The sequence below is a fragment of the Tachypleus tridentatus genome, chromosome 8 (genome assembly GCF_004210375.1).
Source record: "Tachypleus tridentatus isolate NWPU-2018 chromosome 8, ASM421037v1, whole genome shotgun sequence".
Classification (NCBI taxonomy): Eukaryota; Metazoa; Arthropoda; class Merostomata; order Xiphosura; family Limulidae; genus Tachypleus; species Tachypleus tridentatus.
The window spans coordinates 55,151,298-55,177,028 of NC_134832.1; the positions used below are offsets into that span (position 1 = coordinate 55,151,298).

Sequence of the window (25,731 nt, forward strand, 5' to 3'; positions counted from 1 at the left end):
CCACCTTTAAATGTGTTAAGTCGTTAATTAAAGTGAGCACAAGGGGTATAAATACGATCTATTAACACATTGTTTATTAACACACCACCATACTCTACAGCTGGCTTGTGACAACGTTTACATGTAAGAAACAGACGCCGATCGTCTCTTTGTTCTATGTTATGTCACTAAAGCTGGTGAGCTCATTTTGTTTTATGGTTTTTCAGAGAAAACTCAACAGAAAATGAGAGACAGTTGAAGAGTACCTAGATTTGTTTCTTTCAACACCTTTAGTGACTACAGAATAAAATTCAAAATAAAAAAAAAAACAGGTGATGTTATGTTATTTTCACTTCTACATAATATAATATGAACAAGCATGCCGACGAGTCACTAGAACTATATAATATACGCAGACTGACATTATTTGTATTTTATTTTACGACTTCTCTGCTTGACAAACCTCAGACTAATAAGATAGAATTATTAGATAAATGTGCCGTTTCATCCTCTTCTACAAAGCGCACGCGAAATGAAGTCATTACTAATTAATCCCAGCACTAAAAGTCTTGGTGATGAGGACATTCTGGACGAAGTGACCAGAGACCATTTTCTGAGTTGTTGTTTTTTTTTTTGTTTGTTTTTTTCAACGCCAACTGAAAAATGTATTTGAATGAACCGGAAGTAAAACAGTGATGGTCCAACGATGATGAACGGGATATTCTATCTGGGTGTGAGGACCTTAAGGTGATAAAACGTCCCAGAAGACTTTTAACAGCACACCGTATACACGGATTTAACTGACATGATACGAGTACGGTAACAGGTGGTGTTTCACAACACACACACACACACACACACACAAATCGAAGCTGATAACACGTAGGAAATCAGCTGGGTTGGTTCCAAACTCCTCTGAGGTTGTAGCTTGTCTCAAGGCACAATGTATGGGCCAGAAACCACGTGATAAGTAAGAGGACGACGTTACAGATAATTATGCTTCCTTGGCTGGTATGTTGTCCATGGTGCATAGCTGCTGGCTTATCCCCTAGTAGAAGAAATGGTTTAAAATGAGCAAACATTCGCTGTGTACATTTTGAAGCCACTTAATAAAGTAAATAAAATAGTTCGTAATATTATTTTGTGTTAGTTCTGAAAATGGTACTGTATTAAGTTTTCCAGCTACACAAGCAGCGTTACAATATTCAAAACTGCTGTACCTTAGTGGTGATTTAGGAGACATTATGCAGATATATCAGTTATGTATTTACAGACAAGGAACCAATTACTCGTGTGTCACCCTTTTATCATCAAACTACAATCATTATTCATTTGTCGTAATGTGAAAGTAGTATGAACTACTAGTTTGTTTGTCACCCCCTTACCACGAAACTAGAATCATTATTTTTTGTCGTAATGTGAAAGTCCTATGAACTACTAACTTGTTTGTCACCCCCTTACCACGAAACTAGAATCATTATTTTTTGTCGTAATGTGAAAGTCCTTTGAACTACTAGCTCGTTTGTCACCCCTTACCACGAAACTAGAATCATTATTCATTTGTCGTAATGTGAAAGTAGTATGAACTACTAGTTTGTTTGTCACCCCCTTACCACGAAACTAGAATCATTATTTTTTGTCGTAATGTGAAAGTCCTATGAACTACTAACTTGTTTGTCACCCCCTTACCACGAAACTAGAATCATTATTTTTTGTCGTAATGTGAAAGTCCTTTGAACTACTAGCTCGTTTGTCACCCCTTACCACGAAACTAGAATCATTATTCATTTGTCGTAATATGAAAGTCCTTTGAACTACTAGCTTGTTTGTCACCCCTTACCACGAAACTAGAATCATTATTCATTTGTCGTAATATGAAAGTATTTTGAACTACTAGCTTGTTTGTCACCCCTTACCACGAAACTAGAATCATTATTCATTTGTCGTAATATGAAAGTCCTTTGAACTACTAGCTTGTTTGTCACCCCTTACCACGAAACTAGAATCATTATTCATTTGTCGTAATATGAAAGTACTATGAACTACTAGCTTGTTTGTCACCTCCTTACCACGAAACTAGAATCATTATTCATTTGTCGTAATATGAAAGTCCTTTGAACTACTAGCTTGTTTGTCACCCCTTACCACGAAACTAGAATCATTATTCATTTGTCGTAATATGAAAGTCCTTTGAACTACTAGCTTGTTTGTCACCCCTTACCACGAAACTAGAATCATTATTCATTTGTCGTAATATGAAAGTCCTTTGAACTACTAGCTTGTTTGTCACCCCTTACCATGAAACTAGAATCATTATTCATTTGTCGTAATGTGAAAGTCCTATGAACTACTAACTTGTTTGTCACCCCTTACCACGAAACTAGAATCATTATTCATTTGTAGTAATGTGAAAGTACTATAAACTACTAGCTTGTTTGTCACCTCCTTACCACGAAACTAGAATCATTATTTATTGGTCGTAATATGAAAGTCCTTTGAACTACTAGCTTGTTTGTCACCCCTTACCATGAAACTAGAATCATTATTTTTTGTCCTAATGTGAAAGTCCTTTGAACTACTAGCTTGTTTGTCACCCCTTACCACGAAACTAGAATCATTATTCATTTGTCGTAATATGAAAGTCCTTTGAACTACTAGCTTGTTTGTCACCCCTTACCACGAAACTAGAATCATTATTCATTTGTCGTAATATGAAAGTCCTTTGAACTACTAGCTTGTTTGTCACCCCTTACCACGAAACTAGAATCATTATTCATTTGTCGTAATATGAAAGTATTTTGAACTACTAGCTTGTTTGTCACCCCTTACCACGAAACTAGAATCATTATTCATTTGTCGTAATATGAAAGTCCTTTGAACTACTAGCTTGTTTGTCACCCCTTACCACGAAACTAGAATCATTATTCATTTGTCGTAATATGAAAGTACTATGAACTACTAGCTTGTTTGTCACCTCCTTACCACGAAACTAGAATCATTATTCATTTGTCGTAATATGAAAGTCCTTTGAACTACTAGCTTGTTTGTCACCCCTTACCACGAAACTAGAATCATTATTCATTTGTCGTAATATGAAAGTCCTTTGAACTACTAGCTTGTTTGTCACCCCTTACCATGAAACTAGAATCATTATTCATTTGTCGTAATGTGAAAGTCCTATGAACTACTAACTTGTTTGTCACCCCTTACCACGAAACTAGAATCATTATTCATTTGTCGTAATGTGAAAGTACTATAAACTACTAGCTTGTTTGTCACCTCCTTACCACGAAACTAGAATCATTATTTATTGGTCGTAATATGAAAGTCCTTTGAACTACTAGCTTGTTTGTCACCCCTTACCACGAAACTGGAATCATTATTCATTTGTCGTAATGTGAAAGTACTATGAACTACTAACTTGTTTGTCACCCCTTACCACGAATCTAGAATCATTATTCATTTGTCGTAATGTGAAAGTCCTATGAACTACTAACTTGTTTGCCACCCCTTACCACGAAACTAGAATCATTATTCATTTGTCGTAATGTGAAAGTACTATGAACTACTAGCTTGTTTGTCACCTCCTTACCACGAAACTAGAATCATTATTTATTGGTCATAATATGAAAGTCCTTTGAACTACTAGCTTGTTTGTCACTCCTTACCACGAAACTAGAATCATTATTCGTTTGTCGTAATGTGAAAGTCCTTTGAACTACAAGCTCGTTTGTCACTCCTTACCATGAAACTAGAATCATTATTCATTTGTCGTAATGTGAAAGTCCTTTGAACTACTAGCTTGTTTGTCACTCCTTACCATGAAACTAGAATCATTATTCATTTGTCGTAATGTGAAAGTCCTTTGAACTACTAGCTTGTTTGTCACCCCTTACCACGAAACTAGAATCATTATTCATTTGTCGTAATGTGAAAGTCCTTTGAACTACAAGCTCGTTTGTCACTCCTTACCATGAAACTAGAATCATTATTCATTTGTCGTAATGTGAAAGTCCTTTGAACTACTAGCTTGTTTGTCACCCCTTACCACGAAACTAGAATCATTATTCATTTGTCGTAATATGAAAGTCCTTTGAACTACTAGCTTGTTTGTCACTCCTTACCACGAAACTAGAATCATTATTCATTTGTCGTAATGTGAAAGTCCTTTGAACTACTAGCTTGTTTGTCACTCCTAACCACGAAACTAGAATCATTATTCATTTGTCGTAATGTGAAAGTCCTTTGAACTACTAGCTTGTTTGTCACCCCTTACCACGAAACTAGAATCATTATTCATTTGTCGTAATATGAAAGTCCTTTGAACTACTAGCTTGTTTGTCACTCCTTACCACGAAACTAGAATCATTATTCATTTGTCGTAATGTGAAAGTCCTATGAACTACTAGCTTGTTTGTCACTCCTTACCACGAAACTAGAATCATTATTCATTTGTCGTAATGTGAAAGTCCTTTGAACTACTAGCTTGTTTGTCACTCCTTACCACGAAACTAGAATCATTATTCATTTGTCGTAATGTGAAAGTCCTTTGAACTACTAGCTTGTTTGTCACTCCTTACCATGAAACTAGAATCATTATTTATTGGTCGTAATGTAAAAGTCCTATAGTTTAAATCGTCAATGTACGGTTGCTCACGTAACCCTTTTCATTCTCGCATTCACTTTCTTTCATAAATTAGTGGGAAATTCATTAATTACCAAATTATATCAGAATATTATTTATAGACATTCATAATAATATTTTCAAAACAAACGTTTCTCTTTAAACTTATGTATGTGGAGCAACAACAGCTAAAACCAATACTTTCCATATTACTGGCTAAAGAACATGTTTTACCAATAACATAATTCTGAAACGAATAAAGAAAAACCGATTAGAAAACTTAAAGACCGAAATAAACATTAAAGGTCCTTTGTTTTCCGTCTTAGATAAAGTCAACTTTGTAAAACAAACATAACAAAACAGAATTCTTTCAACTTTAACCCGAACACTGATTGGTTACTCCATCTGGTCCTCTTTCAAATATTGTCTTATTAAAACATTTTATACAACAACAATGGAGAGTTCGCTTGTTGTTGTTGTTTTCTAAAGTCATTGAGACGTTCCTAGCACAACCCGTTATCAATTTTTGCTTTGACAATGCAGATAAATGTGTGAGTTGCATGTTGTACTCGTCGAACCAGAATATTTACTAGCACTAAAAATAAGTGTCGTTGTCCGCCTTAACATTATAAGGATAAAGGTATACTAAAGTCTATGATTTTTTAAGAATGATTAAATTAATCAGTGAGTCCTTTAAATATGCCCTGAAATATTACTCGTTTCACGTGGTTTTCAGAGGTGGAAGACGTTCATGACCAGCAAACCTGAGCTCAATGTGCTTGTGTGTTTTGAATTTCGTGCAAAGCTACTCTATGGCTATCTGCGCTAGCCGTCCCTAATTTAGCAGTGTAAGACTAGAGGGAAGGCAGCTAGTCATCACCAGCCACCGCCAACTCTTGGGCTACTCTTTTACTAACGAAGAGTGGGTTTGACCGTCACATTATAAGGGAAGGCGAGCATGTTTGGCGCGACTCGGGCGCGAACCCGCGCCCCTCAGATTACGAAGCGCACGCCTTAACACACTCGGCCATGCCGGTCCTGCTCGATGTGCAAGGTGGTACGGGGTATGTCCCATAAGTCGATTCAGACTACTCTACTACAAACCCACTACCGATCCGTTTCGAAATACTCTGGTATTCACGAAGATACCGAAAATAATTAGATTTAATCATTCGAGAAAGGAACAGGAATCTACATAGCCTTCAAATTAGGAACGATTTAGATTGACTTGGTATTATTTTCAAGGAATTACTACGTTTGATTAATATAATAACGACCCCGTTAAATTTGCATTCTCACAGGAAAAACCTTACCGTATATCTTATCCAGTGTCTGAATGAACTACACAAGTTTAGGGTTAATGAATTTATGTGGAATTTGCCTTCATCATCTTTACCTTTAATCCAACGTTTCAAGACGTTAGTTTACTACTCGTAAACGAATTTAAGAATTCTCAAACAGCTTGTTTTGTTTTTTTTATTTCGCGCAAAGCTACTCGAGGGCTATCTGCGCTAGCCGTCCCTAATTTATCAGTGTAAGACTAGACGGAAGGCAGCTAGTTATCACCACCCACCGACCAACTCTTGGGCTACTCTTTTTATCAACGAATAGTGGGATTGACCGTCACATTATAACGCCCCCACGGCTGAAACTGGGATTTGAACCCGCGACCCTCGGATTACGAGTCGAACGCCTTAACACGCTTGGCCATGCCGGGCCCTCAAACAGTTCTGCGAACAAAATTAAAGATAGGCTGTAACATATAGCTATCTACCACTTATAATGTGTGACAAATAAAACTTTATTATACTTTCCAGGCTAGACAACTTTGAATTACGCAGACTTTATTTTGGTAAAAAAAAAAAATCTGTAGAACTTATCATGAGAAAATCCTGGACATTTGGTTTCTAAAACTGTTGTGAATTATATTAAGATATCAATTTTGATCCCCAAAAATAACCTTTATATCTTGACCTTGATTTCGTGCTAATGTCAAAGTTATTCCACAATGTGGAATATCACGGCCCGTTTTTCTTCAGATGTTTGAACACAGGAACGCGTAGGGACTTCAATGCGCGGAATAACAAAGTAAAAATAGAATTGTGTTTTAAAAGCAAGTCCGTAGTCACATTATTATTACTACAAATGCATCAGTTGGTACATCAGAGCTGGTTCTTAGCCATTTAGAGACACATTAATACCAAAAATAACTGGGAAAGCTTAAGAAAATAGGCCTTTTCTTCATGAGAATATGTGTCTTTATTCTCAGAGACAGTTGATAAACCTTACTACATGGAGTTAATCTAGAACAATTCCTCTACACTTTCACACGTGGCTGACGGTAGCTACTCTCAAAATATCGAGTGAGCCAAGTATTTGTATACAATTTTCGGATTATTTATTATCTCTTCTTATCTTTTCATTCAGAGTTTCCTACTAGAGTCATAGAACAAACTTAAAGATACGTGGTTATAACCACTTAATCTACAATCACACAGTTTTGTGAACTGAGAAAAACTACGAAAAAAATAGTGTAGTATTTTCCTACCATGTCACCCTTCTCCCTCAAGTTAATGCTGACATCAAACGTCCTGAAGATAAGGGTGACAGGTGAAACAGTTAGAGTTATGAGAAAGTATGGTGACATACAGAGTTTGAGTAAAACAATTGAACTGTTTATTAATAAAACCTTAGGAGATGTAAAACAGACCAAAAACGTTCGTAAACACGTTTACTGGCCAGTTTTGATGTAACCTCTCTCTCCACAAAAGTCCCAACAACTGAAGCCTGCTAGATAGCTTTAGAACAACCCTAGCAAGCAATTACCAACCTTTATAGAATTTACTACCATCAAAACTTTATGTTCAATAATCAAAACTACCTACAAATAAATTGACTAAGTATGGGGAATCCCGTGTCACCAGTTCTAGCTAACATTTTTATGACACAGACTGAATCTCAAGCGATCAATTCAGTCTTACGACCACCACTATACTGGTACAGGTATGTTGATGATACAATTGCTGGATTCACATCTACAGAACACACACTTAGTTTGTTCAACCATGTTAACTCGTAACACACACAACAGGAAAAAAAACTAACCAAATAGCATTTCTTAACCTCAAGATCACAAGAACTGATACACAATTCAAAACAGAAATTCACAGAAAAATCACCCATACTGGATTATACATTCCCAGCACATGAAACAAAACAAAAACTCAGCATATTAAGAAACCAAATAAACACAGCCACAAAACTATGTTCACCTGATAAAATGAACAAAATAAAACAACACTTCACCAACATCAACAGATTTCTTCGAAAAACCGTTGAAAAAAATTATATGCACACATCTAAACCAACAACAAACAAACAATAATAAATACCAAGATACAACAAACTACAAAACCTTATACTGCTGCATACCATATATTCCCGACATCAACAGAAAAATAACCAACATTTGGAAAAAAAAAACTTATAATAAAACACAAAATTCCAGTAAACACCAAATTTATTCAATAACCAGGTACAAAACTAAAGTCAAAAGTACGTAAAAACTACATTGACAAACACAACACCAATATAATTTATAAAATACAAATGCCACGACTTCTATATTGGAGAAACAAGCAGAAAAATGGAAACCAGTTTCAAAGAACACAAAAAAACACCTTCACACGTTTTTGAACACTGCAAATAAAATAAGCACAACATAACCAAAGAGAACACCCAGATACTAAGTAGAGAAACAAATATAAAGAAACGCAAAATCAAAGTAGCCCTATTTATACAACAACTAAAACCAAAATTAAGCCAATATAAAAGAATATCTTTATACCTATACTAATTAATAACCTAATATTTAACTGCAACGCCCCCTACAATCCCATGCCCTTTTATACTCTCGTCCCTAAGATATGTTCCCGGTAATGGTCAGCAGTAAACTCTCCCTTTGTTAACCTGAAAATGACCTAAGAAAGTTGACACGTTGTTCTGTACTTTATTTTAATTAAAGTCATAATATCAATAACAGCCATCTTAAAAATATAGCATTGTTACAGAGTGTATTCTGTATATCCACTACTGTCAGTGCTATGTGTCATTATGACAATATATACGTAATTGTAATGTGTTCGAACATTGAAACGTCAGAAGGGTTTACGTTATATTTGAGACTATTCTTTGGGCTATAGCTCTACTCACCATCGAGAACGTGCACGGTAATATTTGCAGGTTCTGAATACGATGGTGAACATGAATAATTTCCGGAATTACTCGACTTAGCGTTTTCGATCCGAAGCTTGCTAACCGTTGTAGGACCTTTGTCTGTTACCACCTCAATTCCTTTGTCGGTTTCATAATTTATCATTTTCCCATTGTGGTACCAGAAAACGTATATAGGAGGGTCCTTGTTGTCCGTGATGACGCACGTCAGGTTAATGATGCTTCCACTTTGGATGTAGAGTTTTTCTCCTTCTATAATTACTGCTTTAGCCACTAGGGAAATTAAGAAACATTTATATTTCAACCATTATTTTATAATGAATTCTGAATTTTGATTTTGTTTAATTTTAGCATGCAGGGTACTTATATCTATTTCATTAAAAAGCAATTTTTTTATTTTGCTATGAAGACGTATTAGGTTCAGTTCGAACTTTCCTAATATAGTCTTATTTTTACTTTTATTATATGAAAATGCGATCCCTTTTCATCTTGTTCTCCGCAGCTTATTCGATGGTAAAATTATTCACTTCACATAGACAACTCCGAACTAAAATTACACAAATTAAAATAATTTCATAAATTTATTTTGTATTTATTATTAGGTATAGAATTATTAAATTAGAAAAATGCGCCGAAAATTTTGTTGTTTTTTTTTGAAAACTCATATTGAACTTAAATTAGAAAAATGCAACCCGGATAATCGATACCTAAAAAGCTTATTTAAGGTCTTTTTTTTTATATGTCTAGAAGAAGATAAAAGCTGGAACAGCGGTAAGTCTACACGGACTTACAACGCTAAAATCAGTGGTTCGATTCCCCTCGGTGGACTCAGCAGATAGCCCGATGTGGTTTTGATATACGAAAATCTCTCACACACACAGTAATACAAGCTTAAATAGAGAATGACTTGAAGACATTGAAAATAATCCTAACCAACACCTCCTAATTAAAGTTGTGTGTTAAGATCCATGTCACGTTTAAGAGCAACACCTACGTTCAATTAACGTAGTACAAAATTCTTACCGACAACGTTCAAAGTGTAATTCAGACTAAGTTTTGGCTCTGTACTGATCTGGCACTCGTAAATTCCACTGTCGTGCTTTTTGGTGTACTGTATTTTCAACGTCCAATCCGTTGTGCCTTCCAGATGAAGGGATTTGAATCTCTGGTCACTGGTATAGGTGTAGCTACCAACAGTCAATATGTGGAGATCATGTTGTCGAACCCAGGACACCTAAATAAAAACAAAGAATCAGGCGTAATATCATTGCTTATATCCCTTCCAAAACACTTTCACACACTGTGCATTGTCAGTAACGAACAATAAACGCCATTTTGATTATGCTTTCAGTAATTTTTTTTTAGCTTTGCATGTTAATTTAGAAATAGGCGTATTGTTTTTTCCTGATCAACGAAATGAATTTGTTTTTTATGATTTTTTTAAATAAAATCCAAACCTACTTCTGCGACGTTTATTCAGCGAATACAAATGTGCATATAAAAAAAGAATAATTGTTAAATTCGATGTCACATTGTTGCTGGTTCTGTTTTTGTTATAAGTTTTAAACAGGAAGCACTTCTACGTACCTGAGCTAAGCCTAATTAGGCTAAATAATTTTATGAGTATAGATAATGATAAGGTGCAATTCGGAAGGCTTGAAAATACCTGATTAGGTCTATAAATATGTACGAAGTAATCTAGGTAACTGATACTAAGCTTTGATATCAAAATGAGAACACGTGCTTAAGAATAGCTGAGCTATGGTCGAAACGTGAGAAATTCGAGAGTTTTTTACGCATATTCTAATTATGTGTCATAATGTGTTAAAATATGTGGAAAACCATCCATTTCAACCCTCTTTTTAATTTCGTTTACAATTAGCTGCCAGTTCTGGAAAACGATCTCGAAATTTCAGTGTACCAACTCTGTTTGGTTTGTTTTGAATTTCGCTTAAAACAACATGAGGGCTATCTGTGCTAGCCGTCCCTAATTTAGCAGTGTAAGACTAGAGGGAAGGCAGCTAGTCATCACCACCCACCACCAACTCTTGGGCTACTCTTTTACCAACTAATAGAGAGATTGACCGTCACATTATAACGCCCCCTCGGCTGAAAGGGCGAGCTCGTTTGGTGTGACGGGGATTCGAGCCTGCGACTCTCGGATTACGAGCCGAGCACTTAAACCACCTGGCCATGCCGGGCCATCATTTTTATTAAATTAGAAAATATAAGAATATGCTAAGTACGCTCCGTGATAAAAATAATAAGTTAGTGTGTACAATTTAAAATATTCTATATTTTTCATCACTGACTACAGTTATAAGTATTTATGAGAGAAAGTAAACTATAATATGTTAACAACACTATATGTGGTATATCCAGTGTTGACTCGGCCTCTCGTCTAGTTTGGGATACGACAGATATAGTAGTGGTGTAGGTGTTATTTACATAATCAATTATACCAAAACCAACTGTTAATTAAGTGAAGTGCACTTAATATCAACGACTGGTGTGACGGGGATTCGAACCCGCGACCATCGGTAAGCTTTCCACATTTTAATAAAAAGGTTAGAAAAAACAATTTCCTCATAATTATTAAAGAATTTTTTTTGAACCAATGTTTCAACTTTGAGGCTTCATATTATATCAAACGTTTGTATGTTCTAACCCTGGTAAAAAGCGAAACGTTGATTAAAATAAAATGTTTTTTTATAAATTACCTAGCGTATAGAGGTTATTTCTTCTAGCCTTTATATTGGCAGTAAATTTGTATTTTTAGACAGATTACGTTGTGATCATCGCGGGGAACAGAACCCCAGATTGTAACGTTGTAATTACGTAAAAACTTTTTCTCTCTCGCCAGGGGGCACCAAAAGCAGTAAAAAAACAAAAACAAAACAGAAACGTGAATGCCTATTTTCGGATCAGGTGGTTTTCGTGAATATTGATTGTGCAGTACAATTAATTATTCATAACGTTTAGATCAGAACAAACACACTTTACATTTTTTATGTTGTTATCTTTATGTTTCCACCACAGTTATGGAAACCCAAACTTTAGTTTGATAAACCCACTTACTTACAGTTCATGTTTCCACCACAGTTATGGAAACCCAAACTTTAGTTTGATAAACCCACTTACTTACAGTTCATGTTTCCACCACAGTTATGGAAACCCAAACTTTAGTTTGATAAACCCACTTACTTACAGTTCATGTTTCCACCACAGTTATGGAAACCCAAACTTTAGTTTGATAAACCCACTTACTTACAGTTCATGTTTCCACCACAGTTATGGAAACCCAAACTTTAGTTTGATAAACCCACTTACTTACAGTTCATGTTTCCACCACAGTTATGGAAACCCAAACTTTAGTTTGATAAACCCACTTACTTACAGTTCATGTTTCCACCACAGTTATGGAAACCCAAACTTTAGTTTGATAAACCCACTTACTTACAGTTCATGTTTCCACCACAGTTATGGAAACCCAAACTTTAGTTTGATAAACCCACTTACTTACAGTTCATGTTTCCACCACAGTTATGGAAACCCAAACTTTAGTTTGATAAACCCACTTACAGGTGTGTCACTGTATAGAGAGTATATTTTCTCTGTCGATAACATAGAGGAAGCTAAAAACTACGCATGAATAAATCGTTAAATGAAATTGGTCAAACACCGCATATAGCACCTTGATTTTATACAGATTAATATTACCTATTTTAGGCCTATTTCACTGCAAAGAACAGCTAGTAAGGTTATTGTCCTTTGCATTTGAAGGAGCCAAAGACTGTGTTTATTTAGCACTCACCTTAAATGTAATGAGTAAAAATGTTACAGCTCACGAACTGCAGTAATAACATTACATAAAATTCCTCTGTTTACCCTCTTTAATTTGGTAATAAATTAGTTAGTTTCATGTGATAAAACTGATACACAGGTTTACTCCTTCATAATTGGCTCACGCTTTGCTTCTATATCATTCCAAATTAACCAGTAGAACTCTGACTTTCTCCAACTTAAAAAAAAGTAGTACCCGATTTCTTAAGAACGTCCATCTTGAATACAGACATCTGATTTCATTATACTTTAAAGGACTTTAAAAAAAAGTGAAAACAAAGCTGCATATTTTATTACACTTTTGGTTAATATCTTCATACGCCAAATATATTCGGTATTAAGAAACTTCTAGAGGATTATACAATTAATTTCTTCTATTTGTGCTAAGCCTACATGTAATTATACATTCTTTTGTATCATAAAACCTCCAAGATATTACACAATAAGGTTGTCGAGGATTAACACTATTTGACGTTATACGACGAACTATATATCAGAGGCCTAAGTAGCAATCAAGTAGTCCAAGACGTTTTACGCCACATGGTTAATAAATTATTACACTGAGGTGATAAAGCAACTAGTATATTTATAAACCGAAAAAAAAGACTGAACCTCTTTGTATAACCATAGCAAGAAAAACAAATCATATACTTTTGTAATAACACGAAAACAGTTATTTTCTTTATAACGAGGTTTAAAATAACTTAAATATATCGACTTAAATATGAAACATAATTTTTATCCTGAAGTCCACTCAATAGTTTTCTGCCTTCTGTTATCGATTATATATCTATTTTTTTACTTAATGAAAATCAGATTTTAGAATGGAAAACCAATAAGGCGTGGCGTTCGGATGACGTGATATCACGTGGTTTGAGCTGTCAAGATGGACCATAGTTCAAGCTTACGTAAAAGACAGAGGTCTGATAAATGTGCTAGCCCAACTGTCGAGATCATGAATTTTTTCAACATAATCCCTGCTTCACCATTCACTAGAAGAAGGCTGGTTCTAAAGAAGACCTCCGAAACACAATCACAGATGAAATCAGACTTCACTGGTGAAAAAAAAAGGCCATTGTAATATGTAAATTGAAATATTCGTTTTGTTCCACTCAGTCGGTTTTGGGAAGTCAGTTGAAAAAAAGGTTTCTCTTAAACGTAAGATAAGTTTGATTAATTTTCTAATAACGAATCTTGGTTCTAATATTCTTTGATGCCGAAGTATAAGAACCCCTTTGGTGTGTAGAAACTTCTTTATTGGAAAACCCGTTGTAAAAAAAACAGCATTGATAAAATATTCATATATTAATTTTCCAACTCTTTGACTTTTAGAAACTACAATCTAGTCAAATTACGTTATCCAATTCGTTTAATTAAAACCATCACAGATTTTATTTAATGTAAGAAAAGTCTTTTATCTCGAAGTTCAACTAGCATCTTTAGGGATTTCAATATATAGCTATGTCACGTGCACTGAATTTCTTGAATATTCATGTTTTAACAGTAATGCTATGATACAAATACGTATACTGTCAGTGATTGTCGTGCATTTCTTTAATCGACGCTATTTATATGACCGAATCTGAATATTAAACTTATATGCACGTGTTTTACTCAGCCATACGCAGCATGTGTATTATTACTGATAAACACGCCTCAGTATGAATTAAAAACTATCCTACCAACGTGAGTCTAGCAAAGATAATCTATTCTAACTAGAAGTGGTAGCGTTAAAACATATCCTAATAGTATAGAACTTGAACTAAAGTATTACGGACTTGTACACCAAATTTTAAGACATTGATTTTATATGCTTATGGCCTATTTACGATTTATTTTGCTATATAATCCAAGAAACTTTCTATGATGGATGAATTCGCGCAAAATTCGTTTCATAATGCGAAAATTCATAGATTGAAATTTATGTGACTTTTCAAGAGACCCCCAGTAGCTCAGCGGTATGTCTGTTGTTAACGTGTTAAACATAAAAGAAAACTCTTTCTCCTGATGTTACAATTTGTCATTATGTTTAAGTCACAACTTTAAGTGACTGAAATCATTCATGGAGTTATATTAGACAGCTGTGTTCTCATATCTATATATATATTATGGTTTAGCATTGCTTAATGTATAAATATCCCTGTCAAACTAAACATGCTTGCCCTTTCAGCCGTGGGGGCGTTATAATGTGACGGTCAATCCCACTATTCGTTGGTAAAAGAGTAGCCCAACAGTTGGCGGTGGGTGGTAACGACTAGCTGCCTTTCTACTAGTCTTACACTGCTAAATTAGAGACGGTTAACGCAGATAGTCCTCGTGTAGCTTTGCGCGAAATTAAAAAAAAACAAAGTATCAACATGAAACACACTCTGTTCATTGGGAAAGCGCACACGTATTACCAAGTTACTCACTGGTCCTCTATTAATACGTTTATGTTAAGCCACGTACGTGTTCCACAACCAGTAAGAAAAAAAAAATCTAAGTTGAAATTTTACACGTAAACTAATAACGGTTATTCTTCGTCAGAACTAGGTTTTACTTTTTGCTTTTCGCAAGCAAAGTAATCGAAAATTCAGTTGTCTTATCTTATTCTAATAAGATTTCAGCATAACGTTAAGACCAATCTTACGGTTGAATCAAACCAATTTGGCCACCGCAATGGTTTAAATTTCTTTCCTTTTATAACTTTTTTTTCCAATCGATTTACATGAAAAATCTATATGTACAAAACATAAGTATAGCAGTGAAAATATATGGTTTGTTTCGAATTTCGCACAAAGCTACTCGAGGGCTATTTGCGCTAGCCGTCCCTAATTCAGCAGAGTAAGACTAGAGCAGGGGTCCCCAACCTTTTGGCACTCGCAACTTGAAAATGTAATTGATGAAATAAAATTAATGTTATCCCAAGCTACTTCTAACAAGGCTACGCGACTCCCCTGCCAAGGCTTCGCGACCCACCGGTTGGGAACCCCTGGACTAGAGGGAAGGCAGTTAGTCATCACCACCAACCGCCAACTCTTGGGCTACTCTTTTACCAACGAATAGAGGGATTGACGGTCACGTTATAACGCCCCCACAGCTGAAAGGGCGAGCATGTTTGGTGCGACCGGGATTCGAACCCGCGACCCTCGGATTACGAGTCGAACGCCTTAACCCACCTGGCCATGCCGGGCCAGTAAGACAATATTGTGAGAATTAATGAAATATGCGATTATCAATATAAGTAAGGGCTAAGTGCTCTGAGACCGTTATTTCTCCTCAATTATCCTATCATTTAAAGAAAAGACTCCAGTTTTTTTTTTATTCAGTTGATTTTCCCTCGACGATAAACAGAAGATTAGAGATCAAATCGATTATCTTTTATACTTGTTGACGTCATTCGCACGTTTCCCTGTGCGACAAAAACAAATGAATAAAAAATATTTAAGATGGCGTGACGTTCACTTGAGTCTAAAGCTAACGCATTGAACTTACTTAGTATTCGATTCGGTGATTGCAATCTTGAACTTTCAACTGGACCTGAATGGATGAAAGTCATCTTTAAATGGAACAGGGAAACTATTTTACGCGGTTGTGGCTACAAACTTGATGTATTTTTCTCTGTAAAACCTCTTTTACTTTTTTTCGGAAAATGTAATGGAAGGTACCATTTAGATCGGTCACACACAGCCTTTCTGGTAACAAGTCCAGTACAGTTTTACACCATGCAACTTGCCTGGCCAAAAAAAAATTTACGATTGTGTAAAAAATACAAATGGGTGTGATTTACCACGAAATATTCAAGAGAATGGCAAATATTTTGAAATACGTGTGTATGTGTACGCACGCGCGCGCGTGTGTAGGCAATTACTTATTTCCTGCCTCCCATTTGTAACTTCTTATAACAAAAAAAAGAAAATAAAGTCGTTGCGCATAGTAACATCGGACAGAAACGTAACTTACTTTGAATATTTTATTAGAATTTTGTAGTTACCAAAGCCAACTGCCCCTGAGGAATTTGACAATGGTTTAGAACCAATTTTTTTTACAAAAAAAAATTCTTATTTCGTTGAATAAAACTTGTTATTTTGAAAGTTACACACAGCATCGTTCTTTCTTCTATACTTAATTTAGTCCTAGAATTATCGAAGGATTCACAACACAATCAACTCGTGTGTCCAGGTTTACTTCTTTGCATTCAGTGTGATGCATACAACGCTAAAATCAGGGTTCAATTCCTCTCGGTAGACTCAGCAGATTGCTCGACGTGGCTTTGCTATAAGAAAACACAAGCACATGCTCAATGTGATCCAATACACGTGACCCTCGTCATCAATGGAAATAAGTTGGTAATATTAGGGTTAACTTTACACTATGTTACCACTTATTTCAAAATTACGGTTTTTGAATTCAAGCAAACCTACTCGAGGGCTATCTGCGCTAGCCGTCCCCAATTTAGCAGTGTAAGACTAGAGGGAAGGCAGCTCGTCATCACCACCCACCGCCAACTCTTGGGCTACTCTTTTACAAACGAATAGTCACATTGACTGTCACATTATAACGATTCCACAGCTGTAAGGGCAAGCATGTTTGATGTTACGGAGGTTCGAACCTGTGATCCTCAGATTACGAGTCGAATGCCTTAACCACCTGGCCATACCGGGCCTCGACTAGTGTAATCCAGTGAAATGATAAACTAAACGTTTTTGCAAATCATTTCTATAAATTTGAACAAACGATAAACTTATTGTGTTTCTTTATAATGTAATTCGAATAATATAGTAAATCAAACCAAACCTTTTGTATGTGTGGATATATATATATATATATATATTTCTCTAAAGTGTATGCGTTTGGAAATACGTTAATTTTGAACTACTGAATAACTTCGTTTTTTCCAAACATGGGAAGTCTTTATGTCAAAATGTTGTATAATTACATACAGATGTTAATAGGACGTTGATATTTTGTGCTGTTTCAGCACAAAACTCGACAATGCTATCCACGCTGTGTTTGCTACGAGTAACATTATGTTACAAAATTTTTATCTGTTAAAAAGTGTTATTTCCCAATTACTTAGGCCTAAAGTAAATGGAAAAGACCTATTTTTTTCAAACTTTGATTTTCTTGACTTGTGAACATCAGTGTGTGTTTTCTTATAGCAAAGCCACGTCGAGCAATCTGCTGAGTTTACCGAGAGGAATTGAACTCCTGATTTTAGCGTCGTAAATACGTAGACATACCGCTGTACTAGCGGGGGACACCCGGGAACGTATAACGAAAACATGATGGGAGACTATATTTGAGGACTGATACGTGAAAGTGATTTACATTACAGTCACAAATCTCGAAAAACTACTCACTTCTAAACATTTTTGTATAACTTTAGTATAAATACATGTAAATCTTGATTCGTATGTTGTTTTATTCAGACCTTATGTAAATAAAAGTGTTCAAGTTTGCCCGCTTTTACATAGAAAATAGGTTAATTTTTAAACTTCATTATTCAGGTCACAAAACCAAAGTTTGAAGGGAATAATGGCCATTTTCTGTCCTTTTACAACATAAGCAATTAGGAAATAACACATACTATCCAAGAACAAAAACTGTATTACATAGTGTAATCGAATCACTAATTTTAACACAGTACGAGGGACAACCAAAATGTAAGTTAGCTGATTTAGAGTTGCTGACACACGTACACCATTGACTGAATACTTTAGCTGATCAAATAAGAAGATATTGTTAATTAGCCTTAACGATACTTGTTACGATATTTATAATGCCTTATTCCAGCCAAGCCTAATCAGTTACCCTAACATCAAACCACAAAAAATCATAATTCATATCACTTCACTTTCCCCACTGAAGCATATTAACAACAACAAAAAAACAACAACATAATTTGTTGTATGCCCAGCTGACCTGATAAGTTCAGGTATTGTGCGAAAGACCTCGATGGCAGCCATGCGTAGCGCACGTGAGCAGTCAAGGTTCTTATAGATCAGTAAAAAAGAATTTGTTTGTTTTGGAATTTCACACAAAGCTACTCGAGGGCTATCCGTACTAGCCGTCCCTAATTTAGCAGTGTAAGATTAGAGGGAAGACAGCTAGTCATCGCCAACTCTTGGGCTACTCTTTTACCAACGAATAGTGGGATTGGCCGCACATTATAACGCCCCCACGGCTGGGAGGGCAAGCATGTTTGGCGCGACGGGGATGCGAACCCGCGACCCTCAGATTACGTGTCGCACGCCTTAACACGATTGGCCATGTCGGGCCCCAGTAAAAAAGAAATTGTTCAAAGTTATTCTTTTTGTGATGTAATATCACAAAACTACCAATAAGAACTTGTTCATCTTATAAAAAACTCAACAGGTTAATAATTCATTCATGCATATTCTAGGTTATAGACGATCCCCTAAACGTATAAGATAATCTCTTTTTCTTTTCAGTTTACATAACTTTACAAACAACCTGATTTCTCGGGTTGTTTTTTTTTTTCATCTTTCATACTAAGTAGTTTCCAGATGGCTCAGCGACAAGTCTGAGACTTTAAAACAACCAGAATTTGATTTCATTAATTGGTTGTTAGCAGTTAGGCATAAAGTTACACGGGTATCAAAACCCGGTTTTAAAGCTAGAAGCCTTCAGATTTATCGCTGAGCAACTGGAAGAGAGTATGCAAGTGAAAACAAATAATGTTTCATTAGACCATTTTACCAAGGGTTAGACCGATTCCGATGTTTTCCATGAGAACAGTTCATGTTTGATTTTGATAACGTTTTCAGTGCGAGGTGAACTTATTTTTATAATAAATTGTTTGTTTATTTTTCTTATCTTTGCACATTTCTTTATTATCTTGTTTGTTTGTTTACAATATTGGCAATTCAGATTTTTGTTTGTAAATTTATACAACCTGTTTGTTTGTTTTGTTTGAAGTTAAGCACAAAAAGTTACACGGGAGCCCGGCATAGACAGGTCTTTAAGGCACTCATAATCTGAGGGTCGCGGGTTCGAATCCATATCACACCAAACATGCTCGCTTTTTCCCCGTGAGGGCGTTATAATGTAACATCAAATCCCACTATTCGTTGATAAAATAGTAGCCGAAGAGTTGGCGGTGGGTGGTGATGACTAGCTGCCTTCCCTCTAGTCTTACACTGCTAAATTAGGAACGGCTAGCACAGATAGCTCTCGAGTAGCTTTGTGCGAAATTCATAAACAAACAAACAAACTAGATTTTGACGTTACTCTTATTTCGCAGTACAAAACGACATTTTACGAGATTTTATTGGACTGAGAAGACACTACCATTTAACCTCGTATCCACAGACCGATGTGTAAACAAATGGGTCGCGTTCAGACCATTTCAAAGAAAACTTAAATTTGAATGTAAGTAAATGTATATTTATATAAACATACATGGCCCGGGATGGCCAAGATGGTTAAGGCGTTCGACTCGAAATCTGAGAATCGCGGGGTCGAATCCCGGTTGCACCAAACATGTATCGTGAGGGCGTTATAATGTGACGGTCAATCCCACTATTCGTTGGTAAAGGAGTAGCCCAAGAGTTGGCGGTGGGTGCTGATACTAGCAATCTTCCCTCTAGTCTTACACTGCTAAATTAGGGACGGCTAGCGCAGATAGCCCTCGAGTAGCTTTGCGCGAAATTCAAAACAAACAAATAAACGTATATGTGACGCAGTTATTAAACCCCAATGTTTCGCTTGATTTGTTTATTCATTGTCGCAAGTTGATGTTATTTTTCGTTTAGCTAAGTTTCCTTTTGAATTTCTCACAAAGCTACACGAGGGCTATCTACGCTAGCCGTCCCTAATTTAGCAGTGTAAGACTTGTAGTAAGGCAACTAGTTATCACCAACTTATCACCAACTTTTGGGCTGCTCTTTCACCAAAGAATATTGGGATTGACTGTAACTTCATTATGCCTCCATGGCTGAAAGGGAGAGTATGTTTTGTGCGACGGGGATTCGAGCCCGCGACCCTCAAATCACTTGTCAAAATCCCTAACTACTTAGCCTTGCCGGGCCTGTAGGGTTAAGAATAAAGCTTATTTTTTTCATTTCCACCTCACGTGCTCACAATGAACAGCACCTGTAACTGCTTTTGAATATTTTAAAGTTTCATTTGTGGATTGAATATCATTTTACATCTTATTCGCTAAAACTAGTTAAATCTGAACGATACTGTATCCCCACCAGTGTGTTCATCCTACTTCTGTGGCTACCTTCCCTAAAATGATGTCTGTAACCTTGCTTTATTGGTCTGCCTTTTATGGTTTGGTTTGAATTTATTAAACTACTTCGCAGTTTAATAACTGCGTCATATATACGTTTATTTGTTTGTTTTGAATTTCGCGCAAAGCTACTCGAGGGCTATCTGCGCTAGCCGTCCCTAAGGCAGTTAACACCAACTCTTGGCTTACTCTTTTACCATAGATTGGTGAGATTAGCCCTCACGTACTAGTACTCCCACGGCTGGAAGGCCGTGCATGTTTTGTATGACAGGAATTCGAACCCCCGCCCTGCAGATTACGAGTCAAAAACTCTAACCATTAGGCCATGCCTAAAATATGCGATAGTCTTGGGTTTTAGTCTGGTTATCTGAAAAAAAAATTGTATATATCTACAAGTAGATGCCGATGATTTATTTTATTTATTCATTAAAAATAAAGTGTTAACGTATTTAATTACAGAACACAAATGACAGCGTTAATGAGAAAAATATTCAAGGAATACTTTCCACTGACTAATACACGGGTTGCGAAAGTAAACCCTTTAGAAGTATGCATCACAGTTGCTGTGCATGGGTAATTATTAATACTTGACTGCTTGCAATCACGTGAAAAATCACGTGACTTCTCTGATAAGTCTCTTCAAAGATCTTGGAAAAATGTATTAAAAAAAACCTTTTAAAGAAACAACCATTTAGATTCTCGGTGTCTTTTGATAAGAGCAAAATAATCGTATATTAAAAAGTACTCCACGTTTTGCAAATGTTATGTTACCAGTTGTTTCTTCCTTTTCTTTGCTGATTTATGAGCGTGTAGCAGGAAGCATTTAAAAACAATTCTATTTCTGTTTTCTCTTCGCGATATTAAAATCTATCTTTCATTATCAAAACAAATTTTCTATTATCTATTTTCTCGATAGCAGAGTGTGATGACGTGATTTTGGAAGAATAAAAGTTTCAAAATAATTTGATTTTTGTCGCTATTTGGTAACCGTATGCTGCAAAACCCCCACGTGTCATTGCACGTTCATTTGGTGATGAAACTTACTTTAAACAGATTATGAAACTTTTGTTCTAACTTTCGTGTTTATTACCAGACACTATGTCGTATTAAGAAACATGTATGTTTGTGTTTTCCTTATAGCAAAGCCACATCGAGCTATTTGCTGAGTCCACCGAGGGAAATGAAACCCGTGATTTTAGCGTTGTAAATCCGTAAACTAGTAGACTTACCGCTGTACTTGTGGGTCACATTAAGAAGCACACTTGGTGTTTTAGTTTTTAATGTAAATAATTAATTGTTTGAAACGAAAATATCTATTTATTATATGTATGGTGTTCTGATATGTATTTTACTTTTCACAGTAACCCTAAATTTCTACGAATTGTCAAAAATATATAGCAGTGACACGTCGAACTTTATGGGCCTGGCATGGCCAAGCGTGTTCAGGCGTTCGACTCGTAATCTGGGGTCGCGGGTTTGAAACCCCGTCGCGCCAAACATGCTCGCCCCTTTCAGCAGTGAGGGTGTTATAATGTTAACGGTCAATCCCACTATTCGTTGGTAAAAGAGTAGCCCATGAGTTGGCGGTGGGTGATGATGACTAGCCGCCTTCCCTCTAGTCTTACACTGCTAAATTAGGGACGGCTAGCGCAGATAGCCCTCGAGTAGCTTTGCCCGAAATTCAAAGAAACAAACGGTAGATACGTTGTTTATTTTTTATATCACTAATTATCTCTTAATAAAGCAAAATTGTTTAGACAGTCCTAGTTTTTAAATTAACTGCTATTAATAAGAAAATATTAGTGTTTAAAGCCTTGCATTGTTATTTACATCTTAAAAAACTCAATAAAATAGCAACAGATATATACTGAAGTTAACAGTATGTTATAATATTTCAAGACTACCCGATTCCCGTGTCCATAATTAAATAACGCAATTTTCACTGTAATAAATTTTTAAAGGCTTCTGAACTCTATCCTAGACTACACATCTTGGCAAATTTTCCACAGACCTTTTATCAAATATGTAAAGCTCAAATAAAGCTTCACTTGGAGGCGTGGCAGGTTTGTGGTTGAATAAGTCCTGGTTTCTCAGCCGTCTTTATTATAAAACAATTTTTGATTCTGAGTTTTGAGCGAAAGCTCAAAAACTCTTGGCTTGTGGGCCTTCGTCAGTTTCAACTTTCACTTTGCAATTCATATTGGATTGATGTTCTTTGAAATCTGTTCCAGAACTAAACACTTTGCAGTCTGAGAGTTGTTTTTTTTACAAGGAAAATGCTGAAGGTTCCTCCTCCAAGAAAAGCTGGGTTCGTCGTCTCTACATAATCGAACAATCTAGATATACCAAAATCTCTTTCCTTTCATGGGCTATAATACACAATTCAATCTTATATTCGGAATTATATTATCGAATGCTCGATTATTCTCCTTGAATCAGATGTACATACAAGTTTTAAAACTTGTCAACTGAGACATCAAAGTTTGCATCGTAGTAAATTACATAAATTGAGTTTTATTAGAGCAAATAGCTCTATTTGCAACCATGACTTTATAAATAAGGTTAGACTGACCAGACAGTGGGAGAAAACTTGTGGGTTTTAATATTTAGCCAATTTCACTAGAACCTCATGTAGTTAAGAATTTTTTTTAAAAAAGAAGAAACGAAAGTTTGATTGTCAGCTTGCCGGTCTTTTTACTTAAAGAAACGTTGTTTTTCTTCTATTCTGAAGTAACTTCAAATTTTCCTTTATTGAGTTTTTACATGTTGTAAGGGAAGTTTCTAGAAGATTAGCTCAATGTTCCATTTTTAAATCTAAATAACAAACTACTTCTTCCTTTCGGTTTTCTCTCGAAGGGGCGTTTTAAATGTCAAGCATGACTCAGTTCTTTAACTTAATTAACGCTCCAACTTAAAGACAAACATCTCCACTGTAGACCATCTCCAAAGAAAGGTCCACCAGAAATATGTTTGTTTATAAAACGCCTTAACTAACACAGGAGCATCCAAGCTTGAGGATAATTAGCATTGTTTATCTTAAATGATTAGGACAACTGATATATTTCACGCATAACGTTTTTTTCTGTTGTAAGACGTGGGGGTTAAAGTCCGTGAACTTTAACTTCATTCCCTGGATCGTTTTGTGACGATCGTAAAAAAAATTATTCCTTATGAATAATGTATAACAGTGAAGTTCTGTGACACTTGGAGTTTACGAAGTCTGGTACTTTTATTTTTATAGAAGGAATGCAAGTTCAAAATATGTGATCGTTTTCTGTGAGAACATTTTCTGCAGTTGTAAAGCGAAAAGAAATGTACTTCGCTAGTACAGCGGTAAGTCTGCAGACTTACAACACTAAAATCAACGGTTCGATACCCCTCGATGGACTCAGCAGATAGCCTGCTGTGGCTTTGCAATAATAATAAAAAAAACGCACGCGCGAAAAAGAAATAACTACAGTGCCATCTTCATAATCAGTAACTGTGTAAAATTAAAGATGTTACGTTTAACCCACAAATCAATCAAACGGTGTGAAATAAAGCTCTAGTCTATAATACCAGTGACAAGTTAATATTAAAAAAGAAAGGTTAAATAGATCCTGAAACCAAAGTAATCAGGTTTTCATTAGCATTTATATTTTTTTACCAATCCCCGAAAATCTAGTACTGCAGAGCATAACATTGTGTTATTCTGAGTTCACGGGTTATGATTTTGTTTTTGAATTTCGCACAAAGCTACTCGAAAGCTATCTGTGCCAGCCGTCCCTAATTTAGCAGTGCAAGACACTTTAGGGAAGGCAACTAGTCATCACCACCCACCGCTAACTCTTGGGCTACTTTTTTACCAAAGAAAAGTGGGATTGACCGTCACATTATAACGCCCCCAAGGCTAAAAGGGCGAGCATGTTTGGTGCGACGGGGATGCGAACCCCGTCCTTCAGATTACGAATCGCACGCCTTAACACGCTTGGCCATGCCGGCCCTTCACGGGTTATGAACGGAAATTATTTACAATTTTTAACTTTGTAAGGCACCTTATATAAGTGGTATGAATATCCAGGATAGATATCCCTAAGATTTGGTTAACCTGTACTTAATCTGAATAACTATTTATGAGTTAAAGTACACATTTAGACGAAGTGTTTTACAAAGATATATTTACTATCAAACTCATAGAGTGAGGAATACCTTAAGTTTTCAAATCAGAAACGTCACATAATTCTGATAACGTTAAAAATTAAGTTGATTTCAGTATTTGGTGAGAACCTAAGAAAGAAAATTTACCTTTGTTATTCGTCGAATGAGCCTTCTATTGTAAAATTAAAAACCGACCGTAGCGAAATGGTTTATTAAAAAGTTACGAGAATGAATGGAGTTGTAAACTTACCGTTCTGTCTCCCAACTGATTTATTTTGCAGTTCAAATAAGCTGTTTTTCCCAACTGTACAGTCACGTTCCTATCGGTGTTGTTTCCAAAGTAAGGCTGGTTGTAGCCGTCCCCACTCGTCAAGTGACTGTTTGGACGAGACGGAGGCTCCTCTTTGTCGTTACCAAAACTCCTTTCTGGACGAGATGATGGTACAAGATCTAAAATGTGAGAACCAAATACTTTATGAATCTAGATTAGATTCGACCAATTATAATTAACCTGTTCAGTGTCGTAGACGAGATAACTCGTCCAAGCCGATCGGTAACACAGTACCACGGATGAGTTAATTTGTTGGGCCAAAGTTACAAAATGAAGAATCATTAGAATTGTATTGTAGCAGCTGAAATACTTGGCAGTCAACAGGTTAAACAAATAATACGCCAT

At 35.9% G+C, this 25,731-nt stretch overlaps 1 protein-coding gene across 1 annotated transcript; it reads right to left on the reverse strand.

Annotated features, from left to right (window-relative positions):
* Positions 1 to 52: 52 nt before the first annotated feature.
* LOC143223913 (neurotrimin-like) lies at positions 53 to 25,731 on the reverse strand. The gene is made up of 5 exons (XM_076452387.1): positions 25,621 to 25,731; positions 25,306 to 25,536; positions 9,860 to 10,070; positions 8,816 to 9,109; positions 53 to 1,027 (listed from the first exon to the last, which is right to left on the reverse strand). The coding sequence occupies exons 1-5, from the start codon at positions 25,729 to 25,731 to the stop codon at positions 870 to 872; spliced, it is 1,005 nt and encodes a 334-aa protein (XP_076308502.1). The 3' UTR covers positions 53 to 869.